Source organism: Dermacentor albipictus, chromosome 10 (assembly GCF_038994185.2).
Source record: "Dermacentor albipictus isolate Rhodes 1998 colony chromosome 10, USDA_Dalb.pri_finalv2, whole genome shotgun sequence".
In the NCBI taxonomy this organism is placed as follows: domain Eukaryota; kingdom Metazoa; phylum Arthropoda; class Arachnida; order Ixodida; family Ixodidae; genus Dermacentor; species Dermacentor albipictus.
In genome coordinates this window covers 57,762,053-57,784,368 of record NC_091830.1, presented here as the reverse complement: position 1 = coordinate 57,784,368, position 22,316 = coordinate 57,762,053, and the positions used below count along the sequence as shown (strand labels likewise).

Below are 22,316 nucleotides of genomic sequence, written 5' to 3'. Positions count from 1 at the left end.
TCTAGGCCCCTTCTACGAAAAGAGGACCGTACATTGGCACATCAACCAGCTGACACACGGCGCTACCTCGCATTCCTCCACCGACGTTCAGTAGCACATCTTCTTTCTTTTCAATTCTACACACTCACTACTAATACACCCTCTGGTCGCTACAACCGCTTACCCACTTTACCCTCTCCCCAATTTAGCAGAACCGTCCTATACATAGTGTGCCGAGGAGAGCATATGTCGCCTTGAAAAAGACAAGTCCACTTGTCGAAAGGTGGGTGCTACTTTCAGCTTGTTCTTCCTTTTATCTTCTTGAATTTCCATCTCCCGCATTCCCCGTATTTTCTCTACCCAACCAACGTTGCACTCACAATTCTTTCTGTATTTTAGGAGCTGCCTCCCAGGCTACTAAAAAAGAAGAAAGAAAGCGAATGATAGGCAAATATCCTGAATCGCAATACGTCAAACTTTGCGCCTTTTCAGAAGGCTATAGCATAGTTATACCTTGCACCAGCACCTGCCCGCAAAGAAAGGCCATCTCGTGTTCCCACGGTAGGTGCACGGTGCTGTCCAGTGACATTGAGCTCAACACGCGCCCTAGTAGATGACGCAGTTGTCGCCATCCTGAAGGACACGGCGGCAGAGGAGGACATTGAGACACCCTAGGCTCGCTGGCTCCGCTCCGCCGAATGCGCCACATCTATTCTTGCGCACCACGTGACCATGAAGCACACAGACTGCCAGCACTGTCATTCACTACGGATATAGGCGTGATTATTAAGGCAGCGTGATTAGGCAGCTGCACGAACTCATTCATCAAATTCGTCACATGTGCGGTGTCCGATACGACGCCGCGTGCTGTCGGAACCTGTTGGGTCAGCCCGGCGGGGCTGGTAATGCGAGCAGTCGCACGCGAAATCGCATCATATGTCTCGTGCTAGAGACACATGACGCAACATGTGGCACCATGTGTCTCCCCCCAAAAAAAAGGTAGCTACATATCCTCGCTGCATAAACCACACGCCTTCAAGCTGACAGTTCAATAATGAACCACATTTCTGCCTAGAAGCCTTCAGATATTTTCTTATATTTACGATTGTCCCCCGTTGTTTATACAAACTGCTGTAATAAGTGATTACTAAAAGCAACTTTAGGTCGCACTTAGTGGAAGTAGCGTGATAACTCCTGTCGTTGCCACGAAAAGTGCGGTAGTAACAAGTTGCTTCACCAACGTACCTCCTCGGAAACCGCATAGGCAGAATTTCGCTCTGATAGGTGCTCATGCACGACAGCCAGAGGGATACTTCATTTTATTTCATGCTAATTATGCCCTCGAGACTCACCGGAACGCAAAGTCTGTTATGTTTGTATCGCTCATGGGTCGGAGGGGGGGTGTCGCAGTGGTCGCATCGTATACCACTTTTCCAATGATGACAATGGGTGACATAACCATGACAGCAGCTTGAGCGCAGTCAGCCCAAACAACTCCACGAAGACCTCCCTTGTGCGAAACAGTGAGAAAGAAAAAGACGGCAATGCTGTTGCAAAATCACAAAGAAGCACTGCCTTTCCGAATCTTTTGTTCCTGGTTTAAGCAAAACCTGGCAAGATTCGACAACGTTTACAGTCAATAACTCATGATCATCCGCGTTTCGTTTATGTCCACATCCGGACAAAAGCCTCCCCCAGCGATCTCCAATTACTGTTCTCTTGCACTGGATGATTCCAAGCTATGTCCTGAAATTGTCCTGATTTCATCGTGCCACGTAATTTTCTGCTGTCCTCGACAGTACTGTTCTTCTTCTTGGCAGCCATTGTGCTACTCTAATAGACCACTGATTATATGCCATAAGCATTAGATAGCCTGCCCAGCTCCACTTTTTCTCCTAGTATTAACTAGAGTAATGGGCACCGCCGTTCGCTCTCTGATCTACACCGATCTCTTCCTGTCTAAATGTTACACCTAAAGTTTTTCCTTTCATTGCTGTTTGCGCGGGATGTAACCAGTTCTGAAGCTTGCTTTTTAACCTCCAAGTTCTCGCCCTACATGTTAATGCAGGTTGAATGCAAGGATTGTAGACTTTTCCACGACAGCGGCAAGCTCCTGGCCAATATATTTCAATGGGTGCCGTGTTCACTCAGAAATATTTTTATTATTATGTAGCATTTTCTGTCCCATGGTCCAGATTCCATTCGAGTAATTCACCTAGATAAATGCAGCCCTTCACACATTCTAGAGGCTGACTCCCAATCACGAATTATTCTCCTCTTGACAGGTTATAGAACATTACCTTTGTCTTCTGCATATTATTCTGCAGCCGTACTCTTAGATCTCCATGGTTAAGGTTCACAACAATTTATTGCCATTGGTCCCGATCATCTCTGACGAGAGCCACGTTATCTACAAAGCTAAGGTTGTTGAGACTTGTAATCCTTCTAAGTGCAATAGCTTGAATACTTCTGAGCGTGCAGTGAATAGCAGTGAATAGAATGTTTCATTTCTTCATTCTTTCTTGATAGTTATTGTTCCACATTTCTTGTGGAGATTTCAGGTATCTCTGTAAATATTTTATGAGCTATTCACATGTGCTTCCTCTGTTCCTTAATTACGCAGTGCCTGACGGATGGTAACTCAACTAAATCAAATGCCTTTTGATAATCTATGAAGCCATATGGAGCAGTTAGTCATACTCAGCAGATTCCTCAATAACTGTTTGATTACTATGCATATTATAATTATGGAAGGTTCATTACATGTCCTATTCGCTAGCGATCGTGATGGCGCGAAGAGAAGATGCACGTTTAATCGCACGCTTAAAGAGGACCCGACATTATAACTATCATATACTTCGCATACTTGTACCGTGCGTCGTACCCTCAAATTACTCCAATGTTCTATTGTTTAGAAGTGAGGGAGCCTAATACCGGCGCTTGTAAAGCTACACATTTGAGCGTTTAACGTCGAAAACTCATTGTCATGACCATCTTTTTTATATTAGCAGTCTATGTCAGTTGCTGCATAATGCAGTGCTCTAAAAAGTGTAATAAAATTTCCAAATGCCCTTTTTTAAATGTTATTGACATTGTGAAGTTTATATGGCTAAGAAAGCTTGCCACGCCTTTTTGTAACTCGAAAACATCAGCGCATATATAATTCGTGTACTTACCAGAGCGGTATAAATTGTTCCTGCCAAACCAATTGCAATGTTCGAGTAGACAAGGGAAACAGGAAACACTAAAACAAGAAGAAACAATTTTTAATTTGTAGCCAATAATATTGTGCGTCAGTTCTGAAAGAGTTTGTTCGGCCTACCACAAATTTAGACTTCGAGAAGGTTTAATCTTCGACCTTGTAATCATCCTCGAACCATCAATTTCTAATGATTGATAAGTAAAGTGCCAGCAACACGAATACGTTACCAGCGCGGTGCAGTCACTACACATATTGCCTGGCTAGAGGCCTAACCCCCACTGACCCGACGAAGGCAAGTGTTGTCAGAAATGTCGCCCGGCTCAAGCCCCTATTGAACGACAGTTTATTACTTGCTCTTTATCTTTATGTGAAACTGTTCGGATTCAACTGCAGATTCGTGTTTTAGCAGTACCATAAAGTACAAAAATAAAGTATGTTTCTCGTACTCAACCTAGGCTCCTTTTTTATGCTCAATCGAACATTTTGTGCTCAATCGCGTTTCAATGGTCAATCAGTCGTCTAAGCGAGCTGCAGCATAAATTTTTAAAAAATTCCGCTAATGCAGTCCAGCAGCTTACAAACCGCACGTGTAGATACCTAGAAGGTATTGTTGTGACTGTAATCTTGCTTTCACATTTGAAACATAAAAAGTTACATGGCAAATCACTCCTAGCGTTGAAGATATCGAAATTTCGAGGGAAATAATTTCTTCCAAGCGCAATGCAACTGATGGGATTCGGAACCCGTTGTCCAGCCATTGCGTCTTTTAGTCCTCGCATCCCCCCTGTCAAAGGGGGGATGCGAGGCTAAATCCTTGATTCACGGAATAATTCGTTTAGGTAAGTATCCTCTCCCTGTTACTCAAGGCCTCCTCACAATTCAATGGAGCCTCCTACTGATCCTCCTGGTACCATTAACTTCTTGCTGTTTGATTAAAGTTCTGGCACACAATCGCGAATTAACGCAGGGCCTAAAATATGAGTACAGTCTAAATTGGAATGTTAAGCTTCCTTGCAAAGACATTACTGGCGTGTACAGCTCGAAAGGTTAAAAAATGCTTCACAGTTTTGCATGTGATACGCACTGATGTGTATTTTATTATTGGTAGAAAACAATTTCAGTTACACTACTCGACAGTGGAGAATCAACCAGGATAACACAGTCTCTTCTGGCTAACTGGAAGTGAGGATGACACATAGGTAGCCGCTCGTTCTGCTATAATGTGCTGTAGTACAACTACATTGCCGCCATTATTGAGTCAGTGTATTAACTGTAACTAATAGGAGCTTGTGGTGCCAAGACAAGCGTCGAGATTCGCCTGAATAATCCTGATCGGAATCTCCGTAAGGCTTGTGGAGGCCAGAGCTTTAATGGTTGCTTTATAGCAAACCGAGCCCGGTGTCGACACAACTGGCTGGTCAGTCGTTAGACAGGAACGCATGCCTTGGGAGCTGCTGTTGGCTGCGCTCGAATCTGGTGCAGATTGCTCCTAAGGACGCTTCTGAGAACCACGGGAGGCCGACGGCACAGATGGTAGCGCAGAAGACAAGTCCATTGGGGTACTCGTTTCGTCACGCACAACAACTGGAGCCCCATTCCCGATCGGTGTCTGGGAAGCCATCGCCGGGCTCCGCCCTGAGGGCAGATCACTCACGGTCTGATGTGCATTTTGGGAAGGCGATGGGTGGGCTGTAGCCGAAGGACTTGGAGCAGGAAGCAGCAGCTGCGATCCAGGATCACGTGTCAATTGCGCAGCCGGAAATGCCGTCGAGACGAGCGGCTCCGGCGAATCTACCGCCGCCAGCGCGTCACCGGAGGCACTAGGCCTAGTCCCGATGTACAATTCAGCTGCAGAGCCGATGGAGTGACATTCGCTGAATGTCAAAACACCAGACTGCGCACGAGCATTCGCAGCGTCCTCAGATGTCTTCGGGTCCAATCTCTTGATGTATGGAACGTATTTACGCGGAAGTCGAGATTTTTCACAGGAGCGATGAGCAGCCACCTTAGCAGGGAAACTTCGTCGTCGTTTTCTCAGAGACAAATCGAAAACAGTTTTAAAATACGCATACCACGCTTTGTGACTTGCGATCCGAGAGGTATCCCCAAAACCTTTCGTCGCAGGCCATTTGAACATTACGCGAGGCTTTCCCATTACAACTACCCCTTTTCATAAATGAAATACAAAATGTATGAGCACAGCTGACAGACATAGCCGAGGAAATTAAAAACCTGTTGTTTCTCATTCCCTGCGCATGCACGGCGACGTGTTTTTGGCAAGGCTACTCGACTAGAGACGTGCAAGGCATTTATATACACCGGTATTCCTCGGGCAAACACGTGTGTCTCAATAGGGTGTTTTTAGGAAAGGGTGTATAAAATTGGTAAGTAACTTGTTAAAATATTAGGTACCAAGTCAGGCCCTGTCTTCTGGGGAACTTGCTGCAGGTATCTCAAATCTGATTGAAGTCTTGAGAACAGCGGGGAAACTTCAGAACATTTTACCATTTCCTTCTTTTTGACGCAAGAAATTTTTGTTTCATGTTGGTCATCGTTACTGCATCGAAAACGTTTTTTTTTTTTAGTGCAGAGATAAAGCGAAACAGACTACAGTGCATGTCTAAAGTTTAGCACACCACGCTTTAAACGACACTGCCACTGCATTTATGTAGGACTACACTATGTAATATCTCTAACCGGACACATCAAACGTTGTTGGATAGTATGCAGCGAACACAACGAATAAGTGAGGCTTTTTTCCCGTTGCTTCTCGAGTACATAGCCATAACTTGGTAATAAGTATACTCACTTGTGGACACTGCAATGGCAGAGCTGAACATTGCGATAGCGCCGACGCTTTGCTGCGATGAACAAAAGATCAGGCCATATATTATCAATTATTTACCGTGCGCATGACAGGTGTACATGATGTACAAGCTCGTTCCTTAATGGTCGAATATTTTGTAGATGCTTGGCCGAGGTACTCGTTTCATCACCAATGCAAGCAAACAGCACTTCCATTTTGCAATTATATTCTTTGATGGCCGTTGATTGAGTGCCGTGTAATATTTTGAGCAGACCCAATAAGAAAATTATCAGTTAAACAACAGGTGTGACCATCTAAATCACGGTTCCAGCTGTCTTGTCTTTCTCTCCACGTTCTTCGCGCGCATCTAAGGGCAGCCTTCACCTTCTGCGGTCGTGGTGATTTTGTCGTTTACGAGTGCTAATTATAAAGAGTAAGAATTAAATTCCGAAAATCACTGTCGCTTAGAAAGGCTAACTGCGACACCACATTCAATGTAAAATTTTCGCGCCTAATATTATCAAACGGACTGGCCTAAATATTGCAATGGGCTGTTCACAAAAAATCAGGCCACACCGACATTCAAGTTTGGCTGCACTAAACAGGTTATTTCATGCTGTTGTTCACTGCCAAATCTTCGTTGCACTTGGACAACGCAAGGAAATCAGGGCTTGCATTTTAGAAGTCTGTTACGTTCTAAACTGAAAAAAAAATCCAGAACTTACAACCCCCAAGCGGCAGCGTAGTCTCAATGGCGGGTTTCAGAAAAAAGCCCAGATAATGGCTTTCAAAACGTAATATCCATACTACTTATTATTGACACGATGCTATCATTGTGAGGTTAGCATTTTTTAATACTCACGCGCTCACCCCTTACAGCGTTTTCTTGCGACAACGGGTACTCCAGGAACCATCGCGGCGTTACTTCCGCTGTGCTTTCGTGGGTGAGTCGGTGTATGCGCAGGCGACGCGCTGGTCATTGCAGGTCACGTGATCGGCAGTGGTTGCGAGAGTTAGCATACAGTGCAAGTACGGCACACTGATGCAGACCTATCGGTAAATTGCCTATCAGTTCTGTCAATAGCATTGTGATAGTGTAAATACTGAGATAGTGTAAAAAATACTACCGATGATATTGCTATCGACAGCGATATCAATAGAATTACCATATTTTGCTAACTATCGATAATGTAACAAAAACAATATCTGGTAGTGCTATTGTTAGTATTGCGGTGGTTCGCTACTGACATAACGGCGGATAATATTTTTTTCGCCATTCTAGTTTTTTTTTCGATAACTTATCATCAGTAACACTCAGTTTAGGCAAATGCAGAACAGGGAAAACATCGCCAAGTTTCGTGTGGAAGGTTATACGTGCGGTACATCGCGTGATTTTAAACACTATCAATATTACTATCGATATAGTGTGCCCCATAATACTATGGCGATCAGTAATTTGCTGTCAACACTAATTTATTGGGCGCTATTGATGGCGAAATTTAGTTTTATAGCGAAAAAGCTGCCGATATTATGGATTATGCAATCGATAGTTTTGCATCCCTCCAGTGAGGACGAGGAGTTAACGCGACGAAAGCAGCGGGGTCCCGGTGCGTGCTGTTTTCTGGCACGCCTATTCGTGTGGGTCACGTATTATGCTGAGCTTTTCGGTGGAGGAGCAAAATTAAAAGGCAACGTCAAGTGCAGGAGGTAACACTCGTTGTTCGAGGCTCCCGCGCTCACCCCGGTGCTGGCATTCCTCCTGCCAGAGTTGTGACCACGACTGCTCGCAGTCATCATGTGAGCTTTGGGCTGGTACAACGTAAAACTATTTTAATCTGTTGTTACTACAAATCCGCCAGTAGCCCTCCGTGGCAGGTTATAATGGCCCGGTTCCGAAGTATGTGGGTGGCGGTTAAGCTATCTTCACGTACCACGGAGGGCCAAAGGCGGATTTGCCATGAAAACGCATTGAAACGGTCTTACGTTACACCGGACCGGGTTATGTGTCTCCTTGGGCGTGTTCGTTTACGGCACTATAGTAAATTCCCCCGTAAATCTACGAGACTTAGATGGTGTAAGATTGTTATACCCTAATATAGCCGTCAATGCGTCTCACTTAGGGCGAAACTACATTTCTTGACCTAATAAATAAACTAGGCCAGACGAGATCACACTTAAAGAGCGCACAGACACTAAAGCGTAAATTGAGACCACTGAAAACGTTGCACGTGTTATACAGGCGTGACTTCAGGATGGTTTACCCTGCCTTCGTCAGCAGCTTCAGTGTCATGTGATTCTCGGGTGGCAGATTGGTCCAAAACACATTGAGAAAAGGGAAATAGCCACGAAGCATAGAAAGAACAGAGTGTTCTTGAAAACGTTGGGTTTATACTGTTCTTTTCAGTGATGCTTCCCTTAAGATGCGTCGCGAGACTGCTGTCGAGACAAGCAGGAAATTTGTGCTCACACTGAGGATGAAGTAGACGACGCAGGCAGTGATGCCCACTGTGTTGTCGAAGCGCATGCGTAGGTACTGTAATTACAAAAAAAAGAAAGACCGATCCGCCATTCATAAATAATAGTTCAGCACGACGGCACTTTGTTACGCTCTGTAACGCGCACTGTTTTAGACATCTATATTTGAAGTGTTATCCTTGAAATAAAATACTCTTGTCAAGCCAACGTATCTAAGGGACGTGCGTGCGACACTGCAAATTCAAAACATGAATTCTACAAGGTAATTTGACCCAAACCCTGCTCGAGTTCATTGCTTTACTGGTTCCCGTTATAGATGTGTTTGTGGTGCTGGTACAGTAGTAATTTTCTGTGCATTGAGCAAGAATGTGTGGGATATATTGAGAACTTAGAAGTCATACATTCCGATATAGCAGCAGTTTTATTTGATATAAACGTACCAATAAAGCGCCTGCATAGGACTTGCCAAGAATGCAAGAGATGCAACACTTAAGGATGCGGAACACAAATGTGTAGGCATGTTAATATAAAAGTGGCTCATCATAGGATGTACTTAGAGAAATGTATTAGTGCGAAACTTGTATTGAACTTACTGGGTGTTTTTGCTACAAAGCACGAATTTAAAATATTAGGTAGATAGAGAAAAAGCGACCACCAGTATCACTTGCATGTGCTAAAAAAATTGTAATGTTAAAGAGAACGATTTACAGTCCTTTTTTTTCGCTGCATGTTAATAACTGATAGCTAGTTGGCGTAAACCCTTTTCTGTGGACTTAAAGCATCCGAGCAGTAGGCGCCCATTGAATAATAAAACTTCAGAAAGATGTGTAATATTGCTCACACCTACTTGCAGTTATTCTTATTGTTATCGCATAAAGAATAACAGTAAACAAAAACTGAAACTCTTGTTTGATAATGTTGGAACATTTTTCCTTCGAAGCCCAATGGCGCCGTCTCTGCCAGATGAAAATGTTAACAGCTGAAATAACATGACAGCTCAGAAATATTAGGCACGTCTTTTTTTTTAAAAAGTGGGAAACCTCGAAAGTCGTTATTTGAAACCTGTTTCTCAATTGTAAAATAAAGAATAATTTTGTGTCACGTGCGCCATGCACGTTTGCCTACGAATGTTCAGTTCCACGACAAACACACGCAACTCATTGACGAGTTTCGCGCAATTATCCATTTAACACTAATCCTTTAACCCTATAAAGCAGAAGCCATCAATAACCTTTTTCTGCCAAGTGTTATTAAGCGAAAAAAATACATGGAATGGTGCTCGCAAAATTCCAAGCAGAACTCATGAACGCAGAGACACACTACGTGGCTGGGACTAACCTGAAAAACAGACGCCACTTGCAGATCGTAGAGAAGGGGAACGAGGACGAGCGAACACGTGGCAGCAGCAAGCGGAATCGCCGCCAGTGTCCACTCGACGTGGAATCCGTACGCGTAGTAGTGGCCCACGAAGCTCACCACACTCGCTGAGGAGGCCACTGATGCAAGCACGGACACGGCTAGTGCGGTAGCCGGCAAACTGCGACCACCCAGAAATGCGTCCAGAATGGCCGACGTTCCGCTGCGGTCGCCAGCCGGCACCTTTCATCGAGAAGAATGAAGATTTGCTGAGAGTACGGTTCAGTACTGTCAATCATCATCATCATCAGCCTGGTTACGCCCACTGCAGGGCAAAGGCCTCTCCCATCCTTCTCCAACAAGCCCGGTCATGTACTAATTGTGGCCATGCCGTCCCTGCAAACTTCTTAATCTCATCCACCCACCTAACTTTCTGCCGCCCCCTGCTACGCTTCCCTTCCCTTGGGATCCAGTCCGTAACCCTTAATGACCATCGGTTATCCTCCCTCCTCATTAAATGTCCTGCCCACGCCCATTTCTTTTTCTTGATTTCAACTAAGATGTCATTCAACTGTCGATAAAATATAACTATTACTCAGTCATTTATTTTTTACCATACAATTTACCGACGCATACGAGGACATGCTCGAGTTAACAATGTGTGATCGATTCTTCGGTGCTCTGCTTCTTCAAAAGTGTATCATATTGTACATGTGCCTTCTTTGCAAAGAAGGACAACCTGAGCAGAAAAAAAAGGTAAGTGTGCATGTCAGGGCAGTTAGGAATCTTCGTGCAGGCGTTGAATTCGCCTGCTGGCCACGGGGATGTCCACATGAGGCGGAGCGCTTTCTCAAGGGCCACTTCTGCGGCATTCATCCCGAAGTGCATTTGATTATTCCGGGCGACCTCATCCCCTCTCAAGCTGCTGTGGGTCTGTACACCAAATACATTTTTTGCTTCGTCCTAAAAACAGGGGAACCATCGTTTCCTTTTTAGATGATGCTAATACATTATGACACCTATGACTATGATCCTAGAATAATAAAAAAACAGTATTTGTGCTGGATTTTTTAAATAACGCCGCTCTCTAAACAGTCGTAGAATATAATTATTGAAGTATGCCACTCTATTGTGCTAATTTGCTTCTTTATTATTCTGAATGCGTTGAAGCCATTGGCAAAACATCTTGAGCACTATATTATGTGAGCATGTTCAAGCCCATGCAGCGGTTCTTGGTGTGTGTGCTCGGATGATGACAGAATGTTTTTACAGCGAAGGTATATCAAGCTAGGGTTCAATGCATTTTTCGCGCCCGTGCGGCCACAATAAATAAGCTGAGCATGTGCTGATCCCGGATATTGTGCAGTACCCTGGCAACCTGTGGCAGAAGTGAAGCACGCTTCATGCACTGCGCGCCTAACGATGTTAAGTGAAATGAATGAATGAAGATTTTCATGTATTTTTGGGGTTATTGAATCAACAATAAACAAGGTGAGCGTGGTCCGATCCCGGCGATAGTGCAATGCTAGGCCGATCCACGGCTGAGGTGAGGCATTCTTCGAGCACTCCGCCCTTAATAATAATAACATTAATAAATAATAAATGAAATAAATAAATCGGGATCCATTGTTTCCAGTTGATGCGTATACTGGAATCCTTTGTGAGCAGCATATTGGCTCACGATCACGAGGCAGTGTCATTGTAATGTCCACTGTGGATATCACAATGACACAATATCTCCAAGCAAACCCAAATGTGATATGAATAAGTTCGTGGCCACGCAAATTGCATGGAATAGCCGTGTGGACACTTACCCTGTGATATTCGCCTGAGACTTCTACGTAGATATTTGAAAACCAGAGAAGAAATGGTTCAATCAGTTCATGATAGAAGAATTTAGTTCGTAGTGCCACACCAATCCAAGTCAGTTAACTACTCAACCACTGTCGTGTATACAGGTTGGCCCACATAACTTGAGCCAAAGTTTTAAAAATGAGAAGCACCCCAGAAGCGTGTTGAACCAATTGCATAATGTTGGCACTCACCTAGAGCTATTCAGGCTATTTTTTATTTGCCCCTTGACTCTCGGATAAGTGATGTTTAGTTAATCCACATTTTAAGTATTGGCTGGAGACCCCAAGTGTCATACGCAAAGTTGTGAAACACCTTGAGAAACCTCCCAATAAATTGCTTCCACGCAATATATCTCACGTGGTCCTTTTTTCCGCGTTCCAAAGAAAGCCCGCCAAATATGAAAAAAACACCACGTGATGGGGAGCCTGCGTACTATGCTGCTATGTTTCTGTGTTTCTATGCTGCTCTCAAGCGTGCTATGGATGAACAAGGTCGGCTGCAGCGAGACTGGCCCGCGACAGGGCGTTGCGCCTGGTGTGGGTATCTGGACATGCGGCTGTTATCGCATGACGCTGCAAATGCATACTGCTGGCCGAGCGTTGCTGGAGCGATAAAGCGTCTAAGGCCACCAAAGAGAAAAGACGAAAGCAGCATTTTGATTGCGCTTCAAAGAAGGAAGGGGCGAAGCGCGTGGGAACGATGGAAGGCGATGACGGATGCTTCAATTTTGCCTTTGTACACAAATGAACTTGTAGTAGTTTTCGAATTGAACGATGTTGCTACAACTTTAAACCTTAGGGCTCGACTAACAGCGGATAAATCACGCAGGGACAAAACTAACTAGTCGTAAAAAAACCTTGGCTATATTCGAGGAAGATTACGCATGTCTTCAGACGATGACGCTTTTGCGCACAGGCGCCGTGTGCTCTCCTTTTCCCACTTACTGCTTACCAGGCGTTCTTTTTTTGGATCTAGCACCCATCACGTGCGCATCGCTTCGTGGTCGCAGTATGGGGTGGCCGTGCCTGGCTTCACACTTGTGCACCGTGACCGGCGCGTCAGTCCCTGAGAGAGTGCGCCCGCAGGCTGTTCCAGTTTACCGGATTTAGATCATACCTCATGTATGTGACTCGTCTGAACCAATCCCAGCGAACTGCACTATATCCAGTGCTCCTCAGGCGCCCGTGTCCCTACGTGTTTTCCAGAGCAACGGTATTTGGCTGTGACCAACGTTTAGAAGCAGATATGGCTTTCTACAATGAGGAAAGAGCGGATATGGTTTTGGCTCTAGTTGCGCCAAGTCGACATAGAAGGCGCGCATCTGAGCCATTTCAATGCTGGCATCCAGTTACGCGTCCAAGCTCAAATAATATTGTGCGTGCACATCAAACGCTGAGACAGCCTGGGACTTTTACGTACAAACGACATAAATCTTCAATCTTGGGCGAGGACGTGGAGACAGATATCCTGTTAAAGTCTACTTCAGACCCACATGCAAGTGTTCGTAGTGTGGATGCTAAAGCTGAAGTGTCGAAAGAGACAGAGAGAGAGAAAGGCAAAGGAATGACAGGGAGTTTAACCAGATATTATCTCCGGTTGGCTACCCTGTACTGGGGGAGGGGCAAGGGGATGCGAAAGGTGAGAGAATTATTTAAAAAAATAAAAACACTACACACACACAAAGTCTTCAGTGTGGAGAGTACTTAAGAAGAGGCAACTTCATCCGTACCACATTCAGCCGCACCAGATGTTCGAGCCCTGCGATCTCTAAAATCGAAAGGAATTTGCAAACTGGATTACAATCAAGATGGAAGAGGACCCAGGCTTTGTCAGCAAAATACTGGGGACCGATGAAGCTACTTTCTCACCTAATGCCCAAGTGAACATCCACAACGCTCACTATTGGAGTGACAAAAACCCTCACTGGGATTTACTTATTATTATGGTATTTTATTTACGTCATACTGCAGACCTCGTTCAGGTCCAAGCAGGGTGGTAAAACACAACTGTAATACAATGCATGAATCAGTCAAGAAGGGTGCTAACACATACCAGTAATACAATGCGTCAATCAATTGAAACAGGCAACAACGGGTTATTCCAGTGTGCTAGACTTCGGGAAAAAAAGAATACTTGAATAACTCCGTCCGTGCAAAATAAGGTGTTAGTGAATTCGGATGATGGTGTCGAGAAAGCCTAGACGTTGAACTGGACAGATAGCATGCAGGATTAATTGATTAATTGATTGATTGATTAATTGAAGCTGTAGACCCCGCATCTTGCGCCAATCTATAATGCCAGCAAGAGAAGTATTTAGATCCATTTGAACATTTGTTGAAGTGATTTCTCTAAAAACCACACAGTCGGTCGCAAACAACCTCATTTGCACTACCGGAATGAATTGCAGTAGTAATATTATTTATGTAAAGTAAAAGGAGCAATCGTCCTAGCACACATCCTTGAGGAACTTCAAAGTTGACAGTTTACCGGAAGACAGGCAGACTGATGCTTATTATTTTCCATAAGCTGGCGGCAATTTTTGGGGTAGCTAGTTATCTATGCGATCAATATTTCTGGAAGCTCAAGACGTCCAAGTTTTAGTATTAGTTTGCCATGTGGAAGTGTATCGAAGGCTTTGCTTAAATCACAAAATACAGCATCAATTTGACCAATTTTATCAAGACATGAGGCGAGTGAATGAATTACGGTGACAAGCTGTGTAACTGTTGAATAACCTTTTCTAAACCGTGTTGAAAATTATACAGTACGGGATTTTTCATCTAGAAATGCGTTAATCTTATCCGCAACAATATGTTCAATTAGTTTACAATAAGAGGATGTCAATGATATGGGACGGTAATTTTCTAACAATCAACAGTCGCCCTTCTTGAATACGGGTACAACTCTGGCTATCTTCCAGTCATCCGGTAATTTTCCAGCAAGTAACGAGGCACGAAATATAATAAGAAGGAACCGTGCAATAGTTTCAGCATTGCATGTTTTTTGAAGACGCATGACCAATATGTGTGGTGTGGAATTTACGCTGGTACCATCATTGGCACCGTGTTTTTTTTTCTTTTTTTGACAACAGGCTTACAGGCAAAAACTACGTCAAGGACATCCTTGATGGGGCGCTTGAGGATTTTCTTTGCGAAGTTTCATCGGCTCGCAACATGAATATTTGGTATTAGCATGCTCCCGCGCACGGCAGCAGCAAAGCTTTCAACTGGCTGCATGAAGTACTCCCGCAGCAGTGGATTGGACGGCATGGGCCCATTGCTTGGCTGGCATGGTCGCCAGACTTAAATTCAATCGATTTCTTTCTCTAGGCCTATGTCAAGGATCAAGTATACCGGACACCAATCACAACATTAAAGAACGTAAAAGAAAAGAATAACACACCTCTGCAACTCGACGCCTGATACCATGACCAAGAATGCCTCGGATAATATGCCTATGAGATGCCAAATCTGCATTGCAGCAGATGCTGGCCTCTTCGAACAAGCATTATAATCAAAGGGCGCTTTTTGGATTGATGGTCACTGGAAAATCATTCCGGCCGTAACGCCGCTTCCCCACCCAACCCCATTCCACTCCGTCGGCAGGCTGCCAGCTCTCTTGTCCATTGCTAGCATCAAAAATAAAGCTATGTTCTTGTTCTCTTTCGTCTCCTTAGACGCTTTATCGCTTCGGCACCGCGCCAGCAGGACGCATTTCCGCCGTCATGCGATAACGGCCGCACGCCCAGATACCTACACCAGACATAACGCCCTCGGGCTAGTCGCGTTGCAGCCGACCTTGTTCATCCATAGCAGGCTTGAGAACTGCGCAATAACAGAGCGCAATCACACCGTCACGTGGTATTTTCTTTCATATTACGCGTGCTTTCTTTGGAACGCGGAAGAAAAGACCACGTGAGAAATATTGTGTTGAAAACAATTTATTGAGAGGTTTCTGAAGGTGCTCTACAACATTACGTATCACACTTAGCGTCTACTGCGAATACATAAAAAAGTTGATTAATTAAACATAAATGATACATTAGTTAAGTGGAAAATAAATAATAGCCTTAGTAACTCTTGGCCATTGCAACATTATGCATTCGGTTCAACTCGCGTCCAGAGTGCTTTTCATTTTAAAAACTTCCTGCAGTAGAATGGCTGCTCAATTTTTTGTTTTATTGTAGCTACGGTACATGTTGCTAATTATTCCAGCTGCCATAGTATAATGTTCAAGAACTGTTCACATGTGCGATATTTTTACTGAGGCAGGTTAACTATAATTGCCTTTATACTGGTAGAATATTGTTACGCAATACTCACGGGGAAGAACACGCAGTATTGAAACTGTGAGTTTCAAATTTCGCTCTTTCTTCGGCGAAGTTGTGCCCAGTAACACAAGTAACACTCAAGCGCAATGATAGTGGTGTGCAAAGTTGGTGATCGTCGAAAGCCTGAGGTTTTTAACGTAGAACTATTCCAACCCCTTTTTATTCCAATGCCCTGACATCAAATTGACGTAACGACTGACGCAAGCACCGGGCTGTAATCCGCAGTGTTAGTTTGAAAGCCTAATCAAGGGTGCTTCTCGTTTATGCGAGATGACTTTTTTTTTTACTTTCAGAACGAACAGCATTGCCTACACTTAAGAGATTTCCTCATCGAATTGCTGACAAAACGGGAGGAGCATGCTGAACTGTAAAGGGTTTCCATGAGGCCAAGCCAGCACAGTGGAGGTAGATAACCGGATGAAGAGAGCGTGCCGGCGTCTGCGATTGGGCCGCTTCCCCTTACTGAGCTTTGAATGGTTGGTCAAAAATTGCGGCGGAGCGTATCGGAAGCTTAAAAATGCCGCCATAACGGATCCTCAGCAAAGTGTAGTTGGCAGAGCAATGTCTTATCCGTGTCGGAAGAGCTCAATAGCATTATATTGGCGCGATAAAATTTCTATTATATTCAAATAAATCCATGATAACCGGCACCCCCGTGTAGCCAAGCTCAGAGCGATCGGCCGGCAGCCACGTTCTATTCCTTTAGGAACAGGGCAGTTTCCGGCTATTAAGAAAAGAATTCAGCTGCGTTCGGCATATTATTACTTTTACAACGCGTACCCCTAACTTTAACGCTTCATTAAAACGTTCCGGTCACTACTAATTCATTTCCATGTGAATTCTCGTTAGAGCTAATCTCATTTTCGCGGTTTTGTGGTATCGTGTAACAGACAGTGCACGGGCCAGAAACGTTATACTAATAGCTTAGGGAAAATGACGAAAAAGGCGTCGAATCAGTGGAGGAGGAGGAATGAAGGTTGATTGTGAGAAACGGCAAGAAAGTGCTCTTTCTTCGCCCTAGGTGGGCGGCTCTCTTAGTCCGGAAAGCCGTTGACTAATGCCGCAGCCCGGGCCCGATCCACGAGACTTCGCTGATCTTCCAGGCTCTGTGCGTTTAACAGTGCCTCCCACGTTTCTTCGGTCGCTTGTAGAGGTTCTGAGGCGTCATCGTGACTGTTTTTCTCGCTGTGTGGGCACACCAACACCATGTGTTGGAGGGTGTCTGGTACATGACAATATCGCCATAGGTATGAGCATTTAGTGTGGTGCATCCGGTGCATGATAATTCCATGGACAAACGTATTCGTTTGTAGTCTGCGGAGAGCGGTGGCTTCTTCCTTCCTTAATTTTGGATGTGGTAGAGGATATTCTCTTCTTTCCAGTCGGTAATGTTGTAATATTACGGCGTAGTTGATGGGAATGTCCTCGACCGTCGTCGCTTTCTGGAGACCGTGCGGCAGGAAATCCCGGCTGGTATGCTCTGAGGTCACAGCATGTGCTGCTTCGTTTCCTGCCAGGTGTTCGTGGCCTAGGGTTCATGCGACGTAGGTTTCAGGTAGTTCTTGGCGTCTTGTTATTTCTTTTAGAATCTTCACTGCTGCGGCAGAAATTCGGCCTTTTCGTAGGTTTCTACATGCCATTTGCGAATCGCTCAAGATTATTGCTGTGATTGCTGTGTCTGATGGCTACTTCCTCCGCCGTTTCTGGATTTCTGGCCGGTATGGTGGCAGCTACCAGCTCCTTCCCTTGGTTGTTGGTCAGTAAATTTCAGTTGCTAGACAGCGCTCGCCCTGCGTACTTCTAACTCAGTGTCTTCCATTGTTTTCTCGCTGAATTAATAAGTATTCAGTAAGCTATTATTCCATGGCTCAACGAACCTTCAGGCGTAATTGTTGGTGCCCGCATGACTTCTAGAAGGTACACCAGAGGCGGTTTAACGTAAAGTTATTCAGAAGTTTTCGTTTGCAATGATGCTATAACGTAAAGCCATTCCAAACTTTTCGATTCCAATTCTGCAATCAAGACCTCTACGATTGGTCGAAAAATCTTCGCGCCACCCCCAAGGCGCCTGTCTGTCACACGACGTACCCCCCAAAAACGCGAAAACCGCCTACCTGATATTATATATGCACACTAATTATGCATGATTAGACTGTGGTTTGACCAACTGCTACTGGTCCCTTTTTCGGGCTGCATTCACTTTGCATGTCCGTCACGCAACGTCACAAAACCATCAAAAACTCACAGCACCAGAGTGAGGTGTACGCGTTAAAGAGATCTTAATATGCACAACAAAGCTGAAAAACTTTCTCAATAGCCGGAGACTGCCCGGTTCGAAAAGGAACATAAGATGGCTGCCCGCCGATTGTTGTCGCACTGGCTACTCGAACCTTTTCGGACTTTTTTTTTCCTTTCGAGCAGCAGGACTTGAAATAGTCATCTCAACTTTAGAGCTGCGAGTTCCAAAACTTTGAGAAAGTTCTCCTGGAAGTACATAGGTGCTGGTGGGATCTCAAAAGGAGTAGCCTAAAATATTTTGCGGTCAAGGACTTTGATTTTGCTTTACCAAAGTCTGACATGGAATTCTCTTGCTCGATGCCGATAGATGTAGCATTTGTTTCACTATACCGCCAAGTTTATTGCTAACAACACTTCATGAGAAAACATCCCAGTATCTTCTATTTATGAATACTTCAATTTACTAGCAAGTAGTGTTTATAATCATCATCATCATCAGCCTGGTTACGCCCACTGCAGGGCAAAGGCCTCTCTCATACTTCTCCAACAACCCCGGTCATGTACTAATTGTGGCCATGCCGTGCCTGCAAACTTCTCAATCTCATCCGCCCACCTAACTTTCTGCAGCCCCCTGCTACGCTTCCCTTTCCTTGGAATCCAGTAGTAACCCTTAATGACCATCGGTTATCTTCCCTCCTCATTACATGTCCTGCCCATGCCCATTTCTTTTTCTTGATTTCAACTAAGATGTCATTAACTCCCGTTTGTTCCCTCTCCCAATCTGCTCTTTTCTTATCCCTTAACGTTACACCTATCATTCTTCTATCATTCTTCTATCTCCTATATGAACACAACAATCATAATGAATGTTACCCTAAATTTTGCTAAATTTGGGGAATACTCTGAACATATATTTTTTATTATCGAACATTTTTTAGACGTGCTATATTGAGATTATCGAGCGAAGTGAAGTAGCCTTGCTCCCCGCAAAAGGCGTAAATAAGTTTGTCTTCATGAGGTGTGATCAGAGAGTAGTTGACACTCTGTAGGAGTAAGTAACATACATAACGACTACTCTTAAAGCAATCGCTGTACTCACACAATTTTACTGCCGTTTAAGCTTCGTGTTTTAGGCTCTAACTCTTTCCAGTGCCAATAAGGATATATATAGCTAATGTAATGCAATGAACTTTACATACCTGACTCCGTCTGCCATTGAAGGAAAAGTACAGACCGACGATGTATCCGGCAGCTGTTAGTATGCAGAACACCGCGATGTCCACAGCATCCAGGCTCCCCGCAGCTGGTTCGTTTCCTCGCGCTCGATCTGTCATATCTATCGGTGCACGTCGTTCAATATGGGTTATACGGTCTGTGCTTTTAAAGCAGTCGTAATTCTCCTCTAGCTCAAAGTGGATCGCTAATATAGTACGAACTGGGAATAATGTTAAGCCGATCGGATTTACAAAGTGGTAGGAAGATGAGCAAACTGATCAGACAACGTAGAAGCTAAACTCGATGTGCCTTATGACCTCGACATCCCTCAAGAACCTACTAATCTACCTATCAACTGCCTATGAGAACAGAGGCTAAGCAAGAAAGGAATCCATTTACGGAAGAGTAGCCATTCAGGGATATGTGAACTTCTGGGATGGAACGGCACTCTTCGTATGCTTTCCAGTTCACTTATCAGACCCAGAAAGATTACCAGGGTTCATTTCCAATCATAATCGACTGCACCTCGGCAAACATGTGGCATCTTTCACCGCTTCCGTATGCAAACGTTTTGCGCGCTATTACACGCTTAAAAGTGTAAAAAAATATGCCTGGGGAAGTATCCCACTTGTAAAGGCTATTTCCGTCCCCGGCAAAGCAAGGAGAGAATTTCATCCACAGTGCAGCTTGCCAGGAGTCTCACACTGCAATGAATTACCAGCTAAGGAGACCACAGTAGCTAAAGTTCAGTGGTGCTTTGGACTGACGCGCCAGAAACACATTGCGTGTACCAACGTAGCTTCATACATTAGCATGTTTGACATTTTGTGTTTGTAGTTTTAGCTGTAGGACAAAAAGTTTGGTGGCAGGTGTAGCTTACGAGGGGCTACGCTTTCACGACATCAGTTGCTAAGCTCTTTTTTTTTTCGTCGAGCGTCTGTGCTTCCACAGGAAACGTACTCCGACTGTCTGACCCTATGTTTTTTGCACAGCTGGACTGTACGCTCACCCCCATTTTCCAGCGTAAACAGCAATACGAAAAACCGTCAGAAAAGCTACGAGTGAATTGAGCGCAACCGTGATGTCAATGCTGTAGTGACAAAGTTAAAATTGGGCACGAGCTTCGAGGGAAAATGTTTTCGATTGGCATTCTTTTCCTACTTCTAGCACATTGAGTCTGTATGTCTATCTGTCGGTCGGCCATTTCTATGATTGGATTACAAGTTTTTATGGCTCTCATTAGAGAGAACTGTGCAACAATCTTGTCAACGGAAGGGTATATTACAGAAACTAAAAGAAAAAAGAAACATGTTTATTTTTGCACTGCACGAGAATGAACCAAAAGTCAGTTTATTCAGGCTGGAATCATACCGCGAAAATTGTAAACTGGAATCATATCCACTTTATGAAAATTACTTGATTTCGGACGCAAGGTGGAGAGTATTGAATCAATTGTTTTTTCTTGTGTAAACTTCTTTTGGGCTTACATAATACTAATCGAGCAATATTCCTATTGATTACTTTTTACGAAAAAAGGCACTGACCAAAATATGTTTACTCAGTGCTGCGGAATTATGCAGTGCCCATGTATATGATCTTGTGTGCGTGTGTGTGTATGTCTGTGTGTGTGTGTGTGTGTGTGTGCGTGTGTGTGTGTGTGTGTGCGCGCGTGTGTGTGTGTGTGTGTGTGCGCGCGCGTGTGTGTGTGTGCGTGTGTGTGTGTGTGTGTATGTGTGTGTGTTTGCGTGCGTGTGCATGTGTGTTTGTTTACGTGCGTGTGTGTGTGTGTGTGTAAAAGGTAGCCAAACGGAGAGCTCCTTCTTTTTTGTATGTTGTTGTAGCAAGCAGTGTGATAACGAAGAATCCACTCCAACAAAGCGGCCGACCGACGCCATTGCATGATGCTAGCTTGATCTGGCGCATAAACTACATGGATGTTCCATCAGGTATTGAGCTTACACAAAGCATATTCAATGACATTGCTGTCGAGCATCCCTCAACAAAAAGGTATATAGATATTCTTCTTGACTTATTGTTGTGTATTTATTAAGTGTTAACTTATATAATATGTGCATGCGCAATATTTGTGAAAAAAATAGCCCAAAAAGATGGGCTTGTTTTTTCTTATAACATGTGTTCAGCAGGCAAGAACGCCAACGGTAGCATCGTGGAAACGTCCACTACGCCACAACGGCCGACTGGCAGCTATATACGAAGCTGCCTTTGGAGCGCGTGTTCTTTTTTTTCGGGTCTGCCGCTCATTATTAAGTCAAACCGCACCACCCATCATAGCACCAGTAGATTCGAGCGCATAAATGTTGTGGCTCAAGCAACGGTTTGCCATGCTTTACTAACTGGTCAATGTAGATGCAAGTTCATCGTTCTGGTGGCGCCTGCAGCGACTCCGATGCGGTTCAGCGGTGCGCGTGAGTGCTGTCAAAGAACACGTGCTCTTGGGCGAGTTGGTTATGCATGACTACAACGAAGGCGCCAAAACGGACGAAGGAAGGAGACACGAGACAACCACGTAGCGCCTACGTGGTTCTCTCGTGTCTCCTTCCTTCGTCCGTTGTTTTATTTTGGCGCCTTCGTTGTTATCATGCTGTCAAAGAAAGTATGTTAAAAACCGCGGCGGCGTTCCTTACCCATTGTGCCGATAGATTACAAAGCACGCGTGGACAGCGTGCTCGGCAGAGGCGAGCCGCTGTAGCGAGAACTTGCGAAGTCGGAATTCCCGTAGGGTCTAACTTTTCAACCTGTGCGGCTCGCAGTCCGATAGGCTGTATAATGGACAAGGCTGCAGAAAAGTAACAAAGTGTTCAGGAGCAGTTAATTGAAAACCAATAGATGTGTATGCGGAT

General features: G+C 44.5%; 1 protein-coding gene across 1 annotated transcript in view; it reads right to left on the bottom strand.

The window, feature by feature from the left end:
- The window catches only part of LOC139050330 (sodium/iodide cotransporter-like), a 47,046-nt gene extending 32,105 nt beyond the window's left edge, over positions 1-14,941 (bottom strand). The window contains exons 1-6 of the mRNA XM_070526565.1: positions 14,879-14,941; positions 9,801-10,061; positions 8,455-8,520; positions 5,991-6,042; positions 3,156-3,223; positions 1,332-1,489 (exon numbers count right to left, since the gene is read on the bottom strand). Coding sequence (XP_070382666.1) covers positions 1,332-1,489; positions 3,156-3,223; positions 5,991-6,042; positions 8,455-8,520; positions 9,801-10,061; positions 14,879-14,941 — 668 coding nt within the window. The remainder of the gene's footprint in view (positions 1-1,331; positions 1,490-3,155; positions 3,224-5,990; positions 6,043-8,454; positions 8,521-9,800; positions 10,062-14,878) is intronic.
- Between the last annotated feature and the right edge of the window lie 7,375 nt (positions 14,942-22,316).